The sequence below is a fragment of the Fusarium sambucinum genome, chromosome II (genome assembly GCF_050947815.1).
Source record: "Fusarium sambucinum isolate potato_lamoka chromosome II, whole genome shotgun sequence".
Taxonomy (NCBI): domain Eukaryota; kingdom Fungi; phylum Ascomycota; class Sordariomycetes; order Hypocreales; family Nectriaceae; genus Fusarium; species Fusarium sambucinum.
This window is the reverse complement of record NC_139293.1, coordinates 1,856,898-1,875,059: the sequence shown is the minus strand read 5'-3', so window position 1 is coordinate 1,875,059 and position 18,162 is coordinate 1,856,898. Positions and strand designations below refer to the sequence as shown.

At 48.8% G+C, this 18,162-nt stretch overlaps 4 protein-coding genes across 4 annotated transcripts; 1 reads left to right on the top strand and 3 right to left on the bottom strand.

The window, feature by feature from the left end:
* Window positions 1–1,811: 1,811 nt before the first annotated feature.
* FSST1_007419 (TFIIH/NER complex ATP-dependent 5'-3' DNA helicase subunit RAD3) lies at window positions 1,812–4,626 on the top strand (the record flags this gene model as incomplete). The annotated part of the gene is made up of 7 exons (XM_083224201.1): window positions 1,812–1,828; window positions 1,876–1,916; window positions 1,998–2,255; window positions 2,311–2,564; window positions 2,623–2,739; window positions 2,796–3,126; window positions 3,179–4,626. The coding sequence occupies 7 exons, from the start codon at window positions 1,812–1,814 to the stop codon at window positions 4,624–4,626; spliced, it is 2,466 nt and encodes an 821-aa protein (XP_083083380.1).
* A 327-nt stretch (window positions 4,627–4,953) lies between these two features.
* On the bottom strand, window positions 4,954–8,035 carry FSST1_007418 (DDHD domain-containing protein; the record flags this gene model as incomplete). Its single annotated transcript, XM_083224200.1, has 2 exons — window positions 4,954–6,811; window positions 6,861–8,035. The coding sequence occupies 2 exons, from the start codon at window positions 8,033–8,035 to the stop codon at window positions 4,954–4,956; spliced, it is 3,033 nt and encodes a 1,010-aa protein (XP_083083379.1).
* A 1,807-nt stretch (window positions 8,036–9,842) lies between these two features.
* Window positions 9,843–11,094, bottom strand: FSST1_007417 (uncharacterized protein; the record flags this gene model as incomplete). The annotated part of the gene is made up of 2 exons (XM_083224199.1): window positions 9,843–9,972; window positions 10,025–11,094. 2 exons carry the CDS (start codon window positions 11,092–11,094, stop codon window positions 9,843–9,845), a joined length of 1,200 nt encoding a protein of 399 aa, XP_083083378.1.
* Window positions 11,095–16,236: 5,142 nt separating this feature from the next.
* On the bottom strand, window positions 16,237–17,734 carry FSST1_007416 (U4/U6-U5 snRNP complex subunit PRP3; the record flags this gene model as incomplete). Its single annotated transcript, XM_083224198.1, has 2 exons — window positions 16,237–16,841; window positions 16,894–17,734. The coding sequence occupies 2 exons, from the start codon at window positions 17,732–17,734 to the stop codon at window positions 16,237–16,239; spliced, it is 1,446 nt and encodes a 481-aa protein (XP_083083377.1).
* Between the last annotated feature and the right edge of the window lie 428 nt (window positions 17,735–18,162).

The following is an 18,162-nucleotide window of genomic DNA, read 5'->3' as shown; positions in this document are numbered from 1 at the left end:
GTTGGCGGATGGCGAATCCTGAAGATGATGATAAGGGTGGTCCGGTCCCGGGGTGAGCAAACGGGCTGTGCCTATGTTGTACCATGCCAGCCTTTGTTTAGACGCCTACTTGCATATCAGTCTCTGATAAATTAAAAGGGTTATCTATGTGGTCAATTGCATTTTTTTGTTCTCTCTCAACCCGGTATTTATCCCTTTCTGCCTACTACATACTGCAGACTGTAACCCCATGATATCAATGTTGAAGCAAGTCTAGCGGGCGTTTGGGGTTCATGATAGTGGTCAACACCATGGAAAGATGGGAGACTTAGGCGGGCAACCATTGGGGGCTCCACTAGAAGCGCAACTTGGGGCGGGAAGCTGGCGCTGCATCGCCGTTATAATTGGTGGGGAGCTGCATGCATGAGCGGGGAAGCAAGACGCTACTGTATGGGGACTCTGCAGGCTTTGGGATCACACTCGACAATCGACATTACATTCGACTCTGGTTAAAACCACAGAGGTATTTAATGGATGAGATCCGTAGTCTCTGATAACTATCACGGCATGTTGTATACAGTATTCACTGCAGTATCAAACTATAAGACCACTTTAGGGGCAAAGCACAACTCCAGACATATGAGTCGAGGTCAGTCGAGATGATGTGACATGACCATCACGGGCCAGAGCAAGACAAAGCCGGTGCATTAGCGTCCCTGCGATGCGATGCGGATGCGAACAGAACAAAACAGCCCGCCCCAAGCTCAAGCTCCCTTGTCTCTTCCCCACCGACCTTAAAAACTTTAGACATGTCCTCCACTAGACTATCTACCTATCTCTGTCGACGATGATGATACAACGCTTTCATTAGGTACTACTCTCTATAAGGAAAAGATAAGGTATTCTCAAGTAGATTATCACTATATGTGAAGAGTGTCTTTGTCCTCTATCTTCCAGCAAAACGCAACCTCGTCAACGTATCACGAGCTGAGAAACTAAAGGGTGTTTTCAGGGCTCTCTCTCTCTCCCTTGCCAAACTCCACTCTTTCACACGACCCCAAACTCCAGAGTATCCATAGACAACTTGAAGCTAGTATGTACTGTCACATTGGACTACCGGCATGAGTATGTCAAACAGATGTTAAGGTACGGTGGACCTTACCAGTTACAGAATCGTTGATCGAACAACATCCGGCCATACAAGTGCTTTAGATGTACATGTTACATGAGCTCCGTGATCCATATCGTGAACTTGCATGAGTAGAAAAGTTGGTCTCTAAACTTTGGGATATAAAACTACAAAGTCTAATCTAAAACATAAACTATCCAACTAATTTCGTCTCTTATGCTCCAGCGACTAATTCTTCTAATACCCTGAGGCAGGGCCAAGATCCAGGTAAGGTGTAGAGTAAGTTTCGAGTTTATCGCAACTATTGTTTTATTTATAACTGGCTCAGTGGATAAACGCGGCCTTGCATTTTCGTCACAATAGTAGTCAATACAAATTCCAAGCTTCTATCTGCAGACACTTCGAAGTTTTCAGCCAAGATCCTTCTCAATCTGAAACCTACCATCCTATATCGAAAGTTATAGGAACATTCGGTTTTGGTGCGTTGAGAAAGGTCAATTTTCTAGAGATCGCTACGGGGTAAGTGGTGGGGCTTTCTCGGTGTGCTCTCACCGAGAGTCTCGGTGACATCAGTCCTCTAACACGTGACCTCGCGACGCTCGCTTTGATCACAGAGTTCACGTCACGCCTCACGCTTTTCGTCAACTGCAGACATAGAATAACTCACCGAGGGCTTACCCCGGTGCAAAACAAACAGCCCATCATGAAGTTCAATATTGAGTACGATCTCCTCCAGTATTGGTGTCTCATTTACTCACATATCCTAGCGATCTACCTGTGCTATTTCCTTATCCTAGGATATATCCAGGTAAGCCATATATATCCGCGATTGACGATCGCTTGCTTGATTAGACTAACTCTTCTTAGAACAATATGCGTGAGTTACCAGAGTTTCCCGAGCTACCGTGCACCAAAAGGCTGACTATGAGCTTCATTAAGTTACATGTGCGATCTCAAAAGTATGCTTCCTCTGCTTCCTCAAAGGAGTTCGGATTACTAACCGAGCTTTCTATAGAAACCCTGGATGCAGGGGGTCACTGTGTCCTAGAAATGCCTTCAGGGACAGGAAAGACAGTGTCTTTGCTGTCTCTGATCGTTGCCTACCAGCAATACATGCCCGAGAAGAGGAAGCTGATCTACTGTTCTCGTATGTCGCATCCTGTGACCATCTTAGCCTACACACTGACACAACCCTCCACAAGGTACCATGTCCGAAATTGAGAAGGCGCTAGTCGAGTTGAAGTCTCTCATGAAGTACCGTGCTGAGGAGCTTGGGTACGAGGAAGAATTCCGTGGCCTCGGTCTAACAAGTCGAAAGAACCTGTGCCTCCATCCCTCTGTGAAGCGAGAGAAGAGTGGTTCCGTCGTCGATGCCCGCTGTAGAAGTCTTACTGCCGGCTTTGTCAAGGAGAAGAAGGAACGTGGCGAGAACGTTGATGTCTGTGTGTATCACGACGTGAGTCTTGCGAAACGATGCAGTCCTCCAATAGGGGCGTTGCTAAGTAGGGAAACAGAATCTCGACCTTTTGGAGCCTCACAATCTCATTCCCAACGGCGTCTGGTCCTTTGATGATATCATCCGATACGGCGAGGAGCAAAAGCAGTGTCCATACTTTACTGCACGACGAATGGTAGGTGTATATGGGTCTGGTGGAAGGTTCATCAAAGACGCTAATTCATTTCCCAGATGCAATATTGCAATGTTGTCATCTTCTCATACCACTACCTCCTTGATCCCAAAATTGCCGAAAGGGTGTCAAAAGACTTCTCCAAGGACTGCATCGTTGTTTTTGACGAGGCTCACAACATCGACAACGTCTGTATCGAGTCTCTAAGTACAGACATCACAGAAGACTCCTTGCGCAAGGCAACCAGAGGCGCTCAAAATCTAGAAAACAAGATATCACAGATGCGTGACACAGATCAAGAACAACTTCAGAACGAGTACCAGAAACTGGTGCAGGGGCTACGCGATGCCGATGAGGCACGTCAAGAAGATGCCTTCATGGCGAACCCTGGTATGTACCTATAACTGATGTACTAGTAAACAGAGTGCTGACCGACTTATAGCTCTTCCTGAAGACTTGCTCAAAGAAGCTGTTCCAGGAAATATCAGGAGAGCAGAGCACTTCATTGCTTTCCTGAAGAGATTCATCGAGTATCTCAAGACAAGGATGAAAGTTCGACAAGTCATCTCCGAAACACCGCCTTCATTCCTTGCGCACTTGAGAGAACACACTTTTATCGAGAAGAAGCCATTGAGATTCTGTGCGGAGAGATTAACATCGCTAGTTCGAACATTGGAACTTACCAACATCGAGGACTACCAACCTCTACAAGAGGTTGCCACTTTCGCAACGTTGGTGGCCACCTACGAGAAGGGTTTCCTTCTCATCCTCGAGCCTTTTGAATCAGATACTGCTGAAGTCCCCAACCCGGTGCTGCATTTCACCTGTCTTGATGCGGCCATTGCTATCAAGCCCGTGTTCGACAGATTTTACTCCGTCATTATCACATCCGGTACTATTTCTCCACTTGAGATTTACCCTAAGATGCTGGATTTCTCGACAGTGATTCAAGAGTCGTATGCCATGACGTTGGCTCGCAGATCATTCATGCCTATGATCGTTACTAGGGGAAGTGACCAGGCTTCTGTGTCAACCAGTTTCCAAGTTCGAAACGAACCAAGTGTGGTTCGAAACTACGGTAACCTGCTCACTGAATTTGCCAAGATCACACCCGACGGCATGGTCGTCTTCTTCCCTTCGTATCTTTACATGGAATCGATCATCAGCATGTGGCAGGGAATGGGCGTGCTCGACGAGGTCTGGAAGTACAAGCTCATTCTGGTGGAAACACCTGATGCTCAGGAAACTTCGCTTGCTCTGGAAACATACCGTACAGCATGCTGCAATGGTAGAGGTGCGGTGTTGCTTTGCGTCGCCCGAGGAAAGGTTTCCGAAGGAATCGATTTCGACCACCAATATGGTCGTACTGTGCTGTGCATCGGAGTACCATTCCAGTACACCGAGTCTCGTATTCTCAAAGCGAGACTGCAGTTCTTGCGAGAAACATATCGCATCAAGGAGAACGACTTCCTGTCCTTCGATGCTATGCGACACGCTGCCCAATGTCTTGGACGAGTTCTGCGTGGAAAGGACGACTACGGAATCATGGTTCTCGCCGACCGTCGTTTCCAGAAGAAGCGTACACAACTGCCCAAGTGGATCAACCAAGGCCTGCAAGAATCAGACGTCAACCTGAGCACTGATATGGCAGTCAGCAGCGCAAGACGATTCCTTCGGACCATGGCACAGCCATTCCGGGCAAAGGACCAAGAAGGTATCAGCACATGGGGCTACAAGGATTTGATGGAACACAAAGAGAAGATGGACTTGGAGAGGATCAAGGAACTCGAAGAGGAGGCGCAGCGACCAAAGCCTGCTGTGCAAGAAAACAATTTTGAGTATGATGACGACGAGCTAGACCAGGACATGATGGAGATGGACGGCTTCTAAAGTTTTTTTTTTTAGTTTTTTTTGAGAACTGGTTGCGGTATTAAAAAGATAGGACAAGATAGATCGCATGCCTAAAAGGATATCAAGCTACATCCTAGTGTTATTATAATAAGAAGATATTAAGAACCATCTACAGACATGTAATGCAAGCCCTTTGAGGGGGATCTAATGAACTATGAGCTGGATGAAATCTAAAAGGGCAAACACCAAAATGCCAGTTGTTCCACGTTCCACCCCGTACGCCGGCTAATTAAAATAAGACAAAAGCAGAATGAGCAAGAGAAGCATGCTACATGCCCAACAACCTCGGTGAAATAAAAAATAGTCTCAGTCTACCAATAGTCGCTTCGCTGCCTTCACTGCCCGCAACGCAGGTATCGAATGAGCCCGACCAGGCTTCCTCCCAATCTCAATGCAAAGCATTCGTATAAAGTCATGGTTAGTCCAGTAACTGGAGTGCGCGCTGAGCATATTTAGATACTGAATCTCTAACGGCCCTCCTCCTGAGCGAAGGTACCAATCGATTTGCCCGTTGTCGTTCAGCAAGAACGCCTTTCTTTCGGCGATTTCTTCGCGGCCAAAGTCATGCACCTCAAGCTCCAACTGAGAAGGAAGTCGTACCGTTGTTGGACGCTCCGGTTCTGGTACCAGTAGGTTTGGTGCTGGGGCCATACCTGGCACTACTCCACGCATCGCGGCGCCGACGGATTTCCAAAGAGAATTGGAAATAGTTGGGACATATGCTCTTTTTAGGCTGGCCGCGTAGATGGGATCGACGGCACCGTTGAGGAGATATGCGATGGGGTCTTCCTTGGCAAGAATATTGTAGATGTTGTCGACAGCCAAACAGCCGAAAGTGCCAGCCTCTGCCACCACGTCTCTCGATATGATGTCGCTCGAGTCAGCCCCAGGCTTCATACGGCCATAGCGAGGCATAAGCACTCCGCGCTCAAGGAGGAGGAAGAATCCAGCGGGACTGCCAGCCAGGAAAAGATTGGTCGTATCAAACTCGAAAAACTTTGTTTCTGGCTCCTTGCGTGTCAGGTCGAGTTTGGGAACTTCGGTCGGCTGATTCGAAAGAACCTCGAGAGCCATGGCGCTACCGAGCGAATGCCCGATCATGTGAACACGCCCGTTTTCGGCAAACCCTGGATTGTTACGACACCATAGTCGATATACACGATTTGCTTCTGACACAAGTGCCTTGATCATCTTGCCTTTGTGATGGGACATGTAAAACGGAATATCGAACATGATATCTGATATCATGCTCCGGACAGCGGGAATTGTATCAGGCTCGATGTCCTTGAGCCCAAAGCCTTCTGGGGTATATTCGTCTTTGTCTTCCTCTCTCATCGGCCCTCCATCTTCGAACGAAAGGCCCATTCTCCAATTCAGGGGTAGTATCATCAGACCATTTTGGTCTTCGCGTAAGACCTGCTTCACCAAGGGGCTTTGAAGCTCCATGTTGACGGCTCGACGGAACCCATTGATGGCGTGGGTGAAGTGAAAACTCTCCACTCTCTCAGCAAACTTTTGACCGATGCCGTGAGCGACCAAGACCAGGTCCGTAACCTGATGTTTTTCTTTGTCCACTTTGCATGCTGTGCATACATCTTGTCCAGTGCTCTCATGCGATTCGTCGGCAGCAGATGCCCCTGCCTTATTGGGTGTCTGTTTCTTGTGATGGAAGCGCTCCCAGGCTGCCCGATTAAACCCGCGAACAACAGGGATTCCAACGGTGACACCCCTCATAATTTTCATCACAGGTCTTCGACCGTAGTATGCCGAAGGCTTCAGGCTTGGCTTTAGTAGGAATGCTTCTTTGGCGTTTTTATATACCACATGATAGTTAGAGTACGACCGTATCTGCTGAGTTTGATCTTCCGGGGCGACTGTTGTTACCGGGGTCGTTTCAATAGTCCCTTCGGCTGCTGCTTCACCACGAAAACAACGAGATGCGCAAAACGGATCTGTTGGTATGTGTGGCTCTGGAAAATCGTCACCGGAGCCAACCTCCAACTCCTTAGGCCACAGCAGATGCGAGACCTTCTCTTCACCTGCTGGTCCGACATCGATGGCACATCGAAGTTCATCACTCCAGGTCTCGGTCCAGGGTCGTAGATCGTGATAGCCCGCCTCAAGTTGATTCGCAACAGCCGGTGGTATTGGGAGCATCGTGTCTCTATATCCATGTGAGCAACTTCCCCCCTGGCCAAGGGTGTTAGGGTTACCTGTAGAACCATGTTGCTCGAGATACGACTGCAACATCATTGATAGGGGACCAATATATTGGTTTCATCTGCAACGTTGGTAAAGAAACCATGTGTAATCTTGATAACCCTACTGCAACCTCGGCAATATCGAGTGGCTCAACAGCCTTGGTCGTTTTTGAATCGTCGGTTTGTGTGGTAGCTTGTTGCCCAGCAGTTGCCTGTGACTGTTCTTGCGTTCGAGCGACATCGCGTGCCGGGCCACTGATGCCAGGTAAAGGAAGGGATCCTGGTTCTGATTGTGTCTCGGGACTTCCTACGCGTACAAATGGTTTACCAGATATTCCATCATCAAGAACTGGCGGCCTCGCGAGCGCCCCCAGACTTCCGAAAGGTGTTGGTGATCGAAGAGGCTGGCTAGCAGGTTGAGACATCGATAGACTGTTTGTTCTGGTTCTCGCTTCACTGACAGTTGATCGACGTTTAGAACTGTTTGAATCCGTTGTCGTCTTTGGCATGCGAGCTAGGGGGTGATTCGTATTAGTGGTAGAAGCGGTCCCAGGGCGGCTGAATGGCGGGCTTCCGAACAAAGGCTGAGTCTCTACTTCGTCGTTGGCTTGTTTCTTCAGTCTTTCGAGAGCAAGAACGACTTGCTGTACAACTTCATCGACGCTCAAAGCTGCGCTGCGCCTCCGGACGAGTGCACAGAAACCTTGCTCTAATTCATCAGAAACGTCAAGAACCAGCTCGGAACAACAAGCGGCAACAGGCGTTGTGGGCAAAAAATCGCCAGTTGGTGCTGCTACATCTTGTGGTTGATAGCCTTTACGATGCCTGTCCCAATGTTTTGCAGTAACGGCTTGTATAATCGATGCCAGCCTATCCGAGTCAAACTCAGCAGCACGACCCTGAGTCACCAATGCATCCTGATGCGCGCGATGAGCAGACTCGGACATAAGTCCCAACCAGGCCTTCTCCAACGCATTGTTATCGCCTCGCGCAAAGGGCCGCACCTGACCCTTGCTTGTCCTGGTATCGGCACCGACGGTTGAGGATGTCGAGAGAGGATCATCGATAGGGATGACGGACGAGTAGAAGAACTGAGCCTGGACTGGAGGGACATCATCTTCGCGTTCAATTCGAGAAACAGGTGCCAAGCGGCACTTGGCACCGTAGGTGTGATGATCGTCCGTCATGACGATAGTTACTATCTCCACACGCGGCTCCGTAGAAATCGATTTCGTGCGACTTGGACGGACAAGCCTCTCAAGGCGGGTGGATGCAGCGCAAGAGTTGGACGTGCCATAAAGTCGCTTACAGGGCCATGCGAATACGGTAATCAGTCGAAAAACGAGTTCCGTGTTCGTGACGACAGGCAGAAGCTGTGAGTCCCAGGGCGGAAGCTTCACCAAGAAGCCTGCCCAGCAATCGGTGATGGGGATGTATTATGGAAATTATGGGCTGCGATGCCAGGGCGTGATGACGTGGGTACGGGCTGGACAGAACATCTGCCTTTAAAATGTGGATCTCGCTTGTAAGTGGTACATCTAAGGGGAAGTGCTAAGGTGAAGAGAGGTATCTCGTTCTCGTCGATTTGTACCTACGGCCTCAAGATTGCCTATCAGATACTTTGAGAGACTCTAAAAAGACTTGTATCAGATCAGATTTCTAGAAGATCCTGTCGCGACGCCAAACGATCCATATCACATGCATGCATTAGTTACGCCCCCTGCCACGTAGACCCGTAGGCTGCAACAGTATGTCACTGTCACTGACTCTAGTGGGTAGCAGAAAAGTTGGCCTTTGAGCTTATAAGTAAACTAAGAGTCGAGTTTAGATAGCATAAACTGACTCATTAATTTGTCTCCAACGGCCAAATTTTGCAGTAACCTGATGTCACTGTCCCTATCACATTTGTAAACAACCTGGACTTGTAACTTGATGCGTAAAGGATGAAGCTTCCCGGATTTTGATGACTCAATATTGATAGCAAAGTTGTCATTGACATCAACCAATCAGAATAATGGGCCAAAACACGGTTTCAAAGGTGAAAACAGTTCAATGTCTCAGTAGCTTGGTAGCTGTTTGACCCGATTCAGCCAAAGTAAACAAATTGACTGTCAAGCTTATTTCATGAGACAACCTTCGTAATACATTAACACACATCATATCCGATAGCTCCTCTAGCTATATGGTTTAACCTTGCGCCGTAACAACTTTGACTCCAATATGCAGACCTCCGCATATAAATAGGGAATGAACAAACATGCAGCCGTAATCCATTATAGTCTCGTTGCGCTGGAGAAAACAAAGACATTAATGTGCTTGCTGGGGGTCGGACAGCAAACCTCAAAAGGTTCTTTCTTGCAGGGTGGAACTTTAAACTAAAATCGCCTCTCATAACGAGCTTCCCAATCAAGTTGTGATAGTCGAATCCTGCGCATGCCGAGGTGGCTGATTTCGAAACGCTGTCATAGCGAGGCCCCTTGGGTATCGGCAAAATACACGGCGTAACTCATTTGCATGTGAAATATTGACCAAACGTTTCCCTGTCTCATGGCAACAATCCGAAACTTGCAGCTCCTTAGTGTTCAAGTGGACAAATGGCTTATAGCTGTGTCGTGCATGCTGGCGAGAATTGGTGGGAAACACAGTCGAAACCCGTGTATAAATCCCCTCTTTGTTCGACGTCGAAAGCCTCAGGGTTTGATGAAGTTTGTTCGCCGTCTTCCTTATTAACATCAAGATAGTGACTAAAGCGAGATCCGTTAGTTATTGACCCTCATGCCTGCCAGGTCCTGAGCTGTGCTCGAGTGATTCAACCTACCTCGTAGATTCTTGGGTATCACTTCATAGTCAGAAATGCCTAGCCTCTGTTGCGGGGCAGATCGATTCAAGGCACCGCCATTGCGCCTTTAACACCCCTCTCTTTCGTCGGTCAGGCATACGGGCATGTATTTGAAGTACGATTGAGCACTATGTAAGTGGGTTGCTGGGACAGATCTATCCGGGGCGACGAGGGTCCAGGCCGGATGGCCTGCCGGGACTGACAATGCCCAAACCTGCAAATCCTGGTCCTTGTAAGTTGAGTGTGCCTATATCAAATCTTTTGGAGCAGCCGTCCTCCATGTGTCTAAATAGATGGTTAATATCAGAACTTGCAAAGGGGGTATCAATCTGCCTACCTTCGCAAGGTGTCCTTGCGAGCAAAGAGACGTCCACAGTAGTCGCATTTGTGATTGCGCTCCTTCATGTGTACGCTCTGGTGATGACGTTGGAGGTCGGTTTTCCGTACAAACTTCTTGGTGCAACCATCTACGGTGCATGGGAAAGGATATTCGCGCTTCTCATCATGAGTTTCCAGATGGGACTTGTAGTTATAGCTGCGACTGAAAAACTTCCCACAGCCCTTTACTTCGCACTGAAAGTTGGCCTCCTCCTTGGACGTATGTTTCCTGGTGGGTCTCTTGACCTTGTTTGCTTTCAATAATCTCCTCTCCTGGCCAAGTTCTGGAAGTTGGGTTTGCGGGGTAGGGTAGAATTGCGATACTTCATATTCCTGCTTGGGCCATGCTGTTGAGCTACCTGCGCCCATACTTGAGGGTAGGTTTGAAGTAAAGGCAGCCCCATCGGTTTGGTATGTAGTAGTTGGTGGACCAGGCGCCGAGTAAGAGTGAGATTCATATCCTTGGCCGTAGGTGCTGACAGAACCTTCTACTCTGAATCTTGAGCTGGCTGGGTCTTGAAGGTACCCATACGATGGCCTCGCTCCCAATGTTGGCGCTCGTGCAGATTGGCTTGTGGAAGGTAGCGAAGGTTCATGAACCGACGGGTTGCGTCCAGCTGGCATATAAGCATCATGGGGTTGGTACGGGGCAGGCAGGCATGAGTCGTATCCAGCAAATGCATTGAAATCAGCATGCAAAGCATCAGGTTCCACGGAACTTGAAGATGCTGTACTTGTCCCCGCGACTAATCCATCCGGGGTTACCCAGGCAGTGCTACCGTGGTCCATGGGAGGCGGTGATAGAAGTTCAGTCTGAGGTACTGAGTACCAGCGACCGTGATGAGAGTACGGACCTGGTTCCAAATCTGGCCGGGATACACCAGTGGGAACAGTTTGCTCAAATGGAGAATCGTAGCAAGACAAGCGATCTGGGTGACGGGAAGGATCCGGACTGGTCGAACTCGTTTCGAAGAACTGTGAATACTGCGACACTGGAGAGTTCGAAGTCGAGGGAGGTGTAAGGTACATATTTGAGGTCGTTAAAGGATGCGAGGGTCGGGTTGGAATACGTGGGGAGCTAGAGGCTAGGGTCTCATGAGCCATGCACTTCCGGTAGGCAGGCAGGCAGGCAGGTAGGTAGATAGGTAGGTTAGATTAGGTACTGCAGTGAGCAGAGATTCATCGACCAAGTTGGCAAGCCCCATGACGGGGTACGAGTTGGATAAATACAACGAGGGCTCGACCAACACGGGCAAGATGAAGTCAAGGTCAAGAGTAACAGCGAGAGCGAGACAGACAGTGGCAACAGAGACAAGTATCAAACACAGAAATTTCCGACCTTTTCTGGGCGAGGTACAGGGAATAACGATTACTTAGATGCCGTTAGACGAAGCTACTGTTGATGAATTACCTAGACCCAGGCAAAGACAGACCAGACCAGACCAGACGAGGATTGTCGAAGGATCAGGACTCCGCCTGCATGGCATGGATTCCCTAGGGTGGGGAGACGGGTAAGGTAGGTAAAGAGCCACTGGGAAGGTGTCGAGCAGCGGGTGACGGGGCCGGGAACAGAGCGAAATGAGGTCTAGGCCAGGATGCCGTTCGCCAACCACACGGCTGGGCCATCTTGGCCCTTGACAGATCTCACGGATAGCAAGAAGCAGACAGATAACGGTATCGCTAGGATCAACCAGCCAGCGTGAACGCACCCGAGGTCAAGGCTCAAGGTTTAACCTTTGGTTGCGCAAATTAGAACCTACCGTCAACCAACACAAGCTAAGGTATAAAGGGCCGGATTCCGTTGAGACCAGGGTTCGGCTCCCTAGAACAACCTACATTACATTGGGTACATGTCAGTACGGGACGGGACAGTACAGATGGGATGGTCTGGCTTTGACGCGACGGCGGCGACGAGAAAAACTGTAGAGTAAAAAGGACATGGCCCAGTTTGAAAACCCATCGTCCCATCGTGAACCAACTGCTGAAAGACACCTGAAATGATCTCCACCTCCAAGAACGAACAACCAACAGCCTCGGAAGACCTATTGTAGGTACTGAAGCATGCGCACAGCCCCGATTTGGCAGGCTGGACCATGCAGTCTACTTCCTGGGCACTTGTTGGACTGTACGGTATTTTGTATTTGAGTGGTGATGTGTAAGTTGTTAGTGAGTAAAGCTGCGTGCCTGTCCGTTCTGTATTACAGCATCATGGTAGATCTGCAGGCAGGGAAAAACAAGAAAATCGACTACTACTCAAATAAAACGTCATTGGTGCCATATGTAAAATAAAATAAAACTCGGTGCTGCTCTGTTCTGCTTGCTGTCTCTTGTGTGCATCGTTGGTTCACTGAGAATGGATGACTGGCAGTCTGCAAACTAGGGTCTGCTTCACGGATGCACCACAACCCGATACTCAAGACTGGTCCAGACAGAGCAAAGGACCTTCCATCAAGGTAAATTGAGCGGGTTTTTCTTCATTTTTTCTCACATTTGGAGAGACGGATCAGGTGGTGCGACTCGTGCGAGTCCGGCTCAGTGCAAGGCAGGGGAATGGTAGCCAAGAAGGAACCGGATTAGATCCGAACAGCCGATACGGTAATGTACGAGGAAGGTGACAGTTTCGAGGCCGAGGAATCCCCAGAAGACGATGGGTAATAGGGAAAAAAAAGGAACCCTGGTCGTGCCGGTCAGTTGCTCTTCGTTTGGGACAGGGCCGAGTCTCCGGCCTGGAGATGGGCCATGGGTCAAGGATTAGGGATCATGGATGAAATGGATGGGATGTGAGCAAGCGAACGCACTGTAGTTGCAGTTGCAGTAGCACCTGCGATTGCTCGCTCGCTCATCTTGTCTTGCTCATCTCCAATTTATCCTCGTGTCGTGTTGTCCAAACGGAAGAATAATTGAGTGGACACGACCCAGGAACTTGTGGAGTGGGTGGATTGAAGCGATGTGACATAGGGACCGTGTTAAATTTTATTACTACTGTGACGCACAGCTATTCTATCACCCAAATGGCGCGGCTGTCTACAGTGTTTGTCGCCTTGCCAAAAAGGGAAGCAGATATCTCGGCAGGTCCCTGGCCCCAGCTAGCTCGACATCAACGGTTCGGGTGGCGCCCCGCAAAACAGCTAGCTTGAGCCATCTTCAGCCTGTGTTGACATTTCCTTCCTCATGTCATACCACCTACACCTACCTCTAGGTCAAAGATTTAGTTCCAAATAGCCTCAATAAACCACATGTAAATAATCCAACCGAATCAAAAGGTCTTAATCTAATGCATTATTCTATTTTAAAGTATCTGTCAGTCTGTATTAGTTAAATCCTACGACGGTGGCCCGGTTCTTCTTACTCACTCCGTCTCCGAATAGTAGCTAAGCCAGGTACAAGACTTGTAAGCAATCTACTAACTTTATCTGGGATATCGATTCCTTCGTCCTCTGAAATTACAAAGGTTCGTCTCGTTTAAAACCATATCTATTCCCATGCCAGGGCAAGAGTCACAGATACAAAGACAAAATTTGTTTAGTAGCAGGGGAGACTAACAGTACATCCACATCCATGAACGCGACTGCACTACATGATGACAGTCTTGCAATTTGCTACTCCGTATAAGGACGTGCTTCTGATGCTAGTACTAATGCTGAGTTTGATGGGGGGGGCTTCTCAAAGTCTAATGCTGAGTACTAATGCCCATCATTGATCAAACAAGTTCAGCTCAAAACAATAACACACTCATGATCTGGCCTAACTTCCGAGGTGGCCCAGTGTCATGTGTGTGTCGCTAGCCCCATCTGTAGTCCTGTACTCTACTATTCAAGGTAAAGTTGCGATGAGTTTGCCCGAGTGGGAGAAGCCAAGACGGATGCTCTAGGGACCCTTGCCTTGTTGATGGAACGAACAAGCGACAGGACAGGACAGGCTCGACAGGCGCACTAAAAGTTTCTTTTTCTTATTGCCGCCCAGACGCCATCCATATGTACATGTCACAACTCAGCCTAACCTGAATTGCTAAACGTAGACAAAACGGGAAAGAAAAGACCGAAAATTGTTCATGGTTCTGGCTACGTATTATATTATACATATTTGCTAATTGGCTATGAGCTGGACTTCAAGGCCTACTGACTACCTATCTGCTCAGTACTCCAGCTGGACTGTTACACAGCTTTTCGTTCTCATGCACAGAGTACCTGGTAAATAATACAGTTTAGCCAGGGTTTCTCGCCTCCAATGCTTTTCACATGAGCGAACGATCATAGCAAGCATGTGTGTACTCTAACTAGCTCTGTTGCAATGATTCTAGGAGACGCATAAGCTTAAATCCAGCCCTGTCAGGCGCACGGGTCGGGTTGCTATGATTCAAAGCTCTAATGTATATTAGGTAGGTAGGTACTTATGTTTGAGGCTGAGCCGAAGTGAGTCCATGCCCCGGTGCAACGTTGTGGAGGGAGCCCTCGCACTTCTCCTTGATAGGAACCGTTCCAAAACGACATGAAGAGCAGCAACTCAAAGTAAAGATGTTGATCACAGTGTGATGAAGCCAAACAGCCACCTCATTAGCTGAGATCTTGGCCATGTTGAATGATTTGGTGTCGTTCGTGCGATTTTGGAGATGATGGCTCAAGGAAATCCTAAAACTGCAATCCCCGATCGTTTGATGCATGAGCTTATGATTACTGGCTCCAGGCTTGCATTGATGAACCAGGATTGGTCAGGAAAAGTGTGACAAAACTTGTCTGGTTCCTCGATTCCCCTGGCTCTGTCACCTGCAGACAGTTCTGCATTAGGAATGCCATGGGCCGTAATGGAAGTGGTAGGCTCTGTCTTCCATCTTTGTTGCTACTTTACAGCACTTTTACCAAGGCCATCGAATCTGCATCCTGGACCTCTACCAGGATTACATTGCCCACCATGTTCATCAAATGCAAGTAACATGCAATCCTGTTCAATGTCGTTGATGTGATGAGAGACCTGTCTGTAATATGCCGGTATCAGAGCAATATATCCATGGCCGCTTATACTCTCGTCTACTTCTTTAGCTAAATAAATGTATCATCTCGATTCAGGAACTCGTTTAGTTTAAAAAGTCATTTGACTTACTTTCACCATGTACCTGTATACATACAAGCTGAGTACGCCCATACATGACATGACACATAACCCTTAAAGCTTGGTCCGCCCTTCCGATACATGCAGAATCTGAATTTCTTTACAAGCCCTACCCTGCCATGGATGGCATGGACCTGCTCATCACTAATCCCTGGCTTGTGCTTTTATTCTTGATCAGGGGTTCGCGGAGATCCCTTCCAGTAGAATCCCCCAGGCCACGCATATGGGCCGTGATGATCTTAGGGATCTCGAAGATCTCGCGGCTAGTCCTACCCGGCCTGGTAATGGAAGGTCGCACAAGAAACATAAGAGCCATGTCACCCGGAACGGAACATTGCCCGATTTCTGCCTTCCGTTTTGGTTCGCCACTGCAGCCAGTGCTCGCCTGTATCCTCGCAGGCATTTGATGCTGATGCAAAACTGGTACAGGCGAGATTCAGAAGGAGGGCATATACATAAGATACGTACCTGTTGAGGCGGCCGCGCTCTAGACGTCCCTGTATAAAGTACTTCGGAACAGAGTTTATGTTGCACATTCAGTCTCTGATTATATTCTTGGGACGTCGTTAGTTATATACCTAGCGGCCTGTTCACGGTATGCGGACGACGGAGCCCAATGCTTCGTACTTTGAGGCTTGTTCCAACTTGAAAACGCTGCATCTGGCCGAAACTTGCACGAAAGAGTTGATGGTGTAATTATTGATATGTCTATCAGTCTAGTATCCATTCTGTCCTTCCCGTCAAAGTAAGTGAAGCCTGATCGAAGTGCCGCTTTTTAGCAAACAACATGGTCCGATAACCATGGGCTTGCCTCAGCTGCCAAGCAGGTTAGCTCTTGAAACCGGCAAAAGCTTCCGTCTCCGCCGAGAAGCGCCAACATGGAGAGGAAATCATGATATCTGTCTTTATTATTCGAGCAATAACATGGAACACAATCGCGACAGGGCTTCTGTCTCGCAACGGTTGTCGGCTCGAAGCGTACCAGATGTTTGCCGCTGTGTTAAGCGCAACCACATGGGTTCTTTCACCCTTTCCCCTGGTCTTAATTATACAGTATGATTTGCTTTAAGCGAAACCTTTAGCGAGTTGCCAGAAGTTGTCCATCTTGGTTCGAGCCAGGGCATCTCTCGCTTCCGAGTCTGTCTCGCAGACCTTACTGCCCCACTTTCTGAATGCTCGAGCCTTCTCTTCGCCTTCGAAGATGAGCTTGCATTCATTCATCGACATGTCCTTGAGCTCGCCGGTTTCCTTTTCAGCAAGGAGCCAGTCGCGTGTTGCGCCTTGCTTTCCGTCTCGGTCTCTTGACGGCGAATTCTCGGTCCAGTCGATTCGGTTAAGCATGAGCTTCTTGAACTTCTTGATACCCCATTCGCCTCCCTCAACGATAACCAGGTTGAACTTGGGGTGCATGATGCATGTACCTGTGAGGGCCAGTTGATCAGCGTTGACGCCAATCTTGTATCGATGCTGTCCGTTCGCCAGGCTTCCGATTTTGAAAACGAGCATGTGAATTCCCTTTTCGGCATCTTTTTGTTGATTTGCCGCCAATTTCTCGTGCTTTTGGTCCTTGGTGAGCTTCCTTGCCTCATTTGATTCGACGTGCTTGTGGTGGCGTTCGGCAATTTCGCGGTTCACACGTGCTTCGACGGCAGTAGGATCCTTGACAGCGACTGTACAAATATTAGCAGGTGATAAAATGAATAGGATGGGCGAGAAACTTACCGTCACCAAGGACTCGCATCAGGTTGCCCTTCTTGACCTTGGGAGGGGGTGCTGGCACCAGGCCCAGACGAATCTTGGCTTGCATCTCCTTCAACTCAGCCATTCTGCGTTGTCGTCGTAGCTTTTGTCGTTCCTTCTTGACCAAGAACATTGGCTTAGGCGCTGGGAAAAGTCCATCTTGAGGCGGCTCAAGAGCAACAGGGTGCTGTATGTATTCGGTGATGATAGTGTCGGGTGTCGTGAGTTTGAGCTTGGAGGGATCATCCAGCACATCATAACTTCCGCCTTCGACAAGTCCTTCATCCCACCATTCGATTGCAGGGGGTGCTTCCACTACAAAGTTTCTTTCCACGTCTAGGTCGTCATCAATGCCGGCCTTTCGAGTTTGCTCTGCGATTCGTTTCTTCATCGCCTCCAGGGCGGCCTGTCGACGTAAAGCATTGGCTTGTGCTATGTATTTGCCCTTCTGATTGAACACGAGTGATCGAGACTGGCGCGCTTTTCCTCCGCCTGGTTGTGCTGTAGAGCTTGGGTCGAAGTACGGGTTTTCTCCGCTTTCCCTGTTGATAGAAGCTGATCTAGACGCATCTTGCGATCGAGGCTTATCTGATCTTGCGCCTGAGGGTGCTGGTGTTGGTTCCTTCGATTTATTGTATGATCCCAAGTCTTGCAAGGCAGGGTGAAGTCCAACTTTCAAGCCACCCGTTGCTTTGCTAGCACCGATAGCTGCAGAAACACGTGCTTTTAGCGCAGCCATCCTGTCTGCAGCAGATTCGGGCTTTTGCACTCTTGATGAGGCATCATGACGAGGGCCGAGGCCAGGAGACTGCTTGCGATCCATTTCCAGTTTGTCCAGATAATCGCACAGCTGCCTAGCTGTTCGCGATCCTCGAAAAGGGTGCTGAGGTTATATTCGGGTCCGTATCGACGTTTATAATCGCTCTGGGTTTCTTCCGGTTGTCGCTGTACTCAAAGGTCACGTTGTGCTAGTTTGTTGATGCACATAAGATGGGCTCTCAAAGATGATGCAAATAGGTAGACAGTAACGCATGGACCCGCGTGCAGACGAATCGCGCGCAACAGTGGCGGGTAATGGGTCGGTCTAAATTTCTGCCGCCCCGCACCGCCAAAAAATTGTTTCTCTAGCAAAGCTCCCCACTGCCTGCATGATTTGCTTTTACTTCGCATATTGCGCTGGGGAATGGATTTCATCAGTTAACCTCAAGACGTCGCTCAATCGCTAATATTCTTTTCGCTCGATAGAGCGAC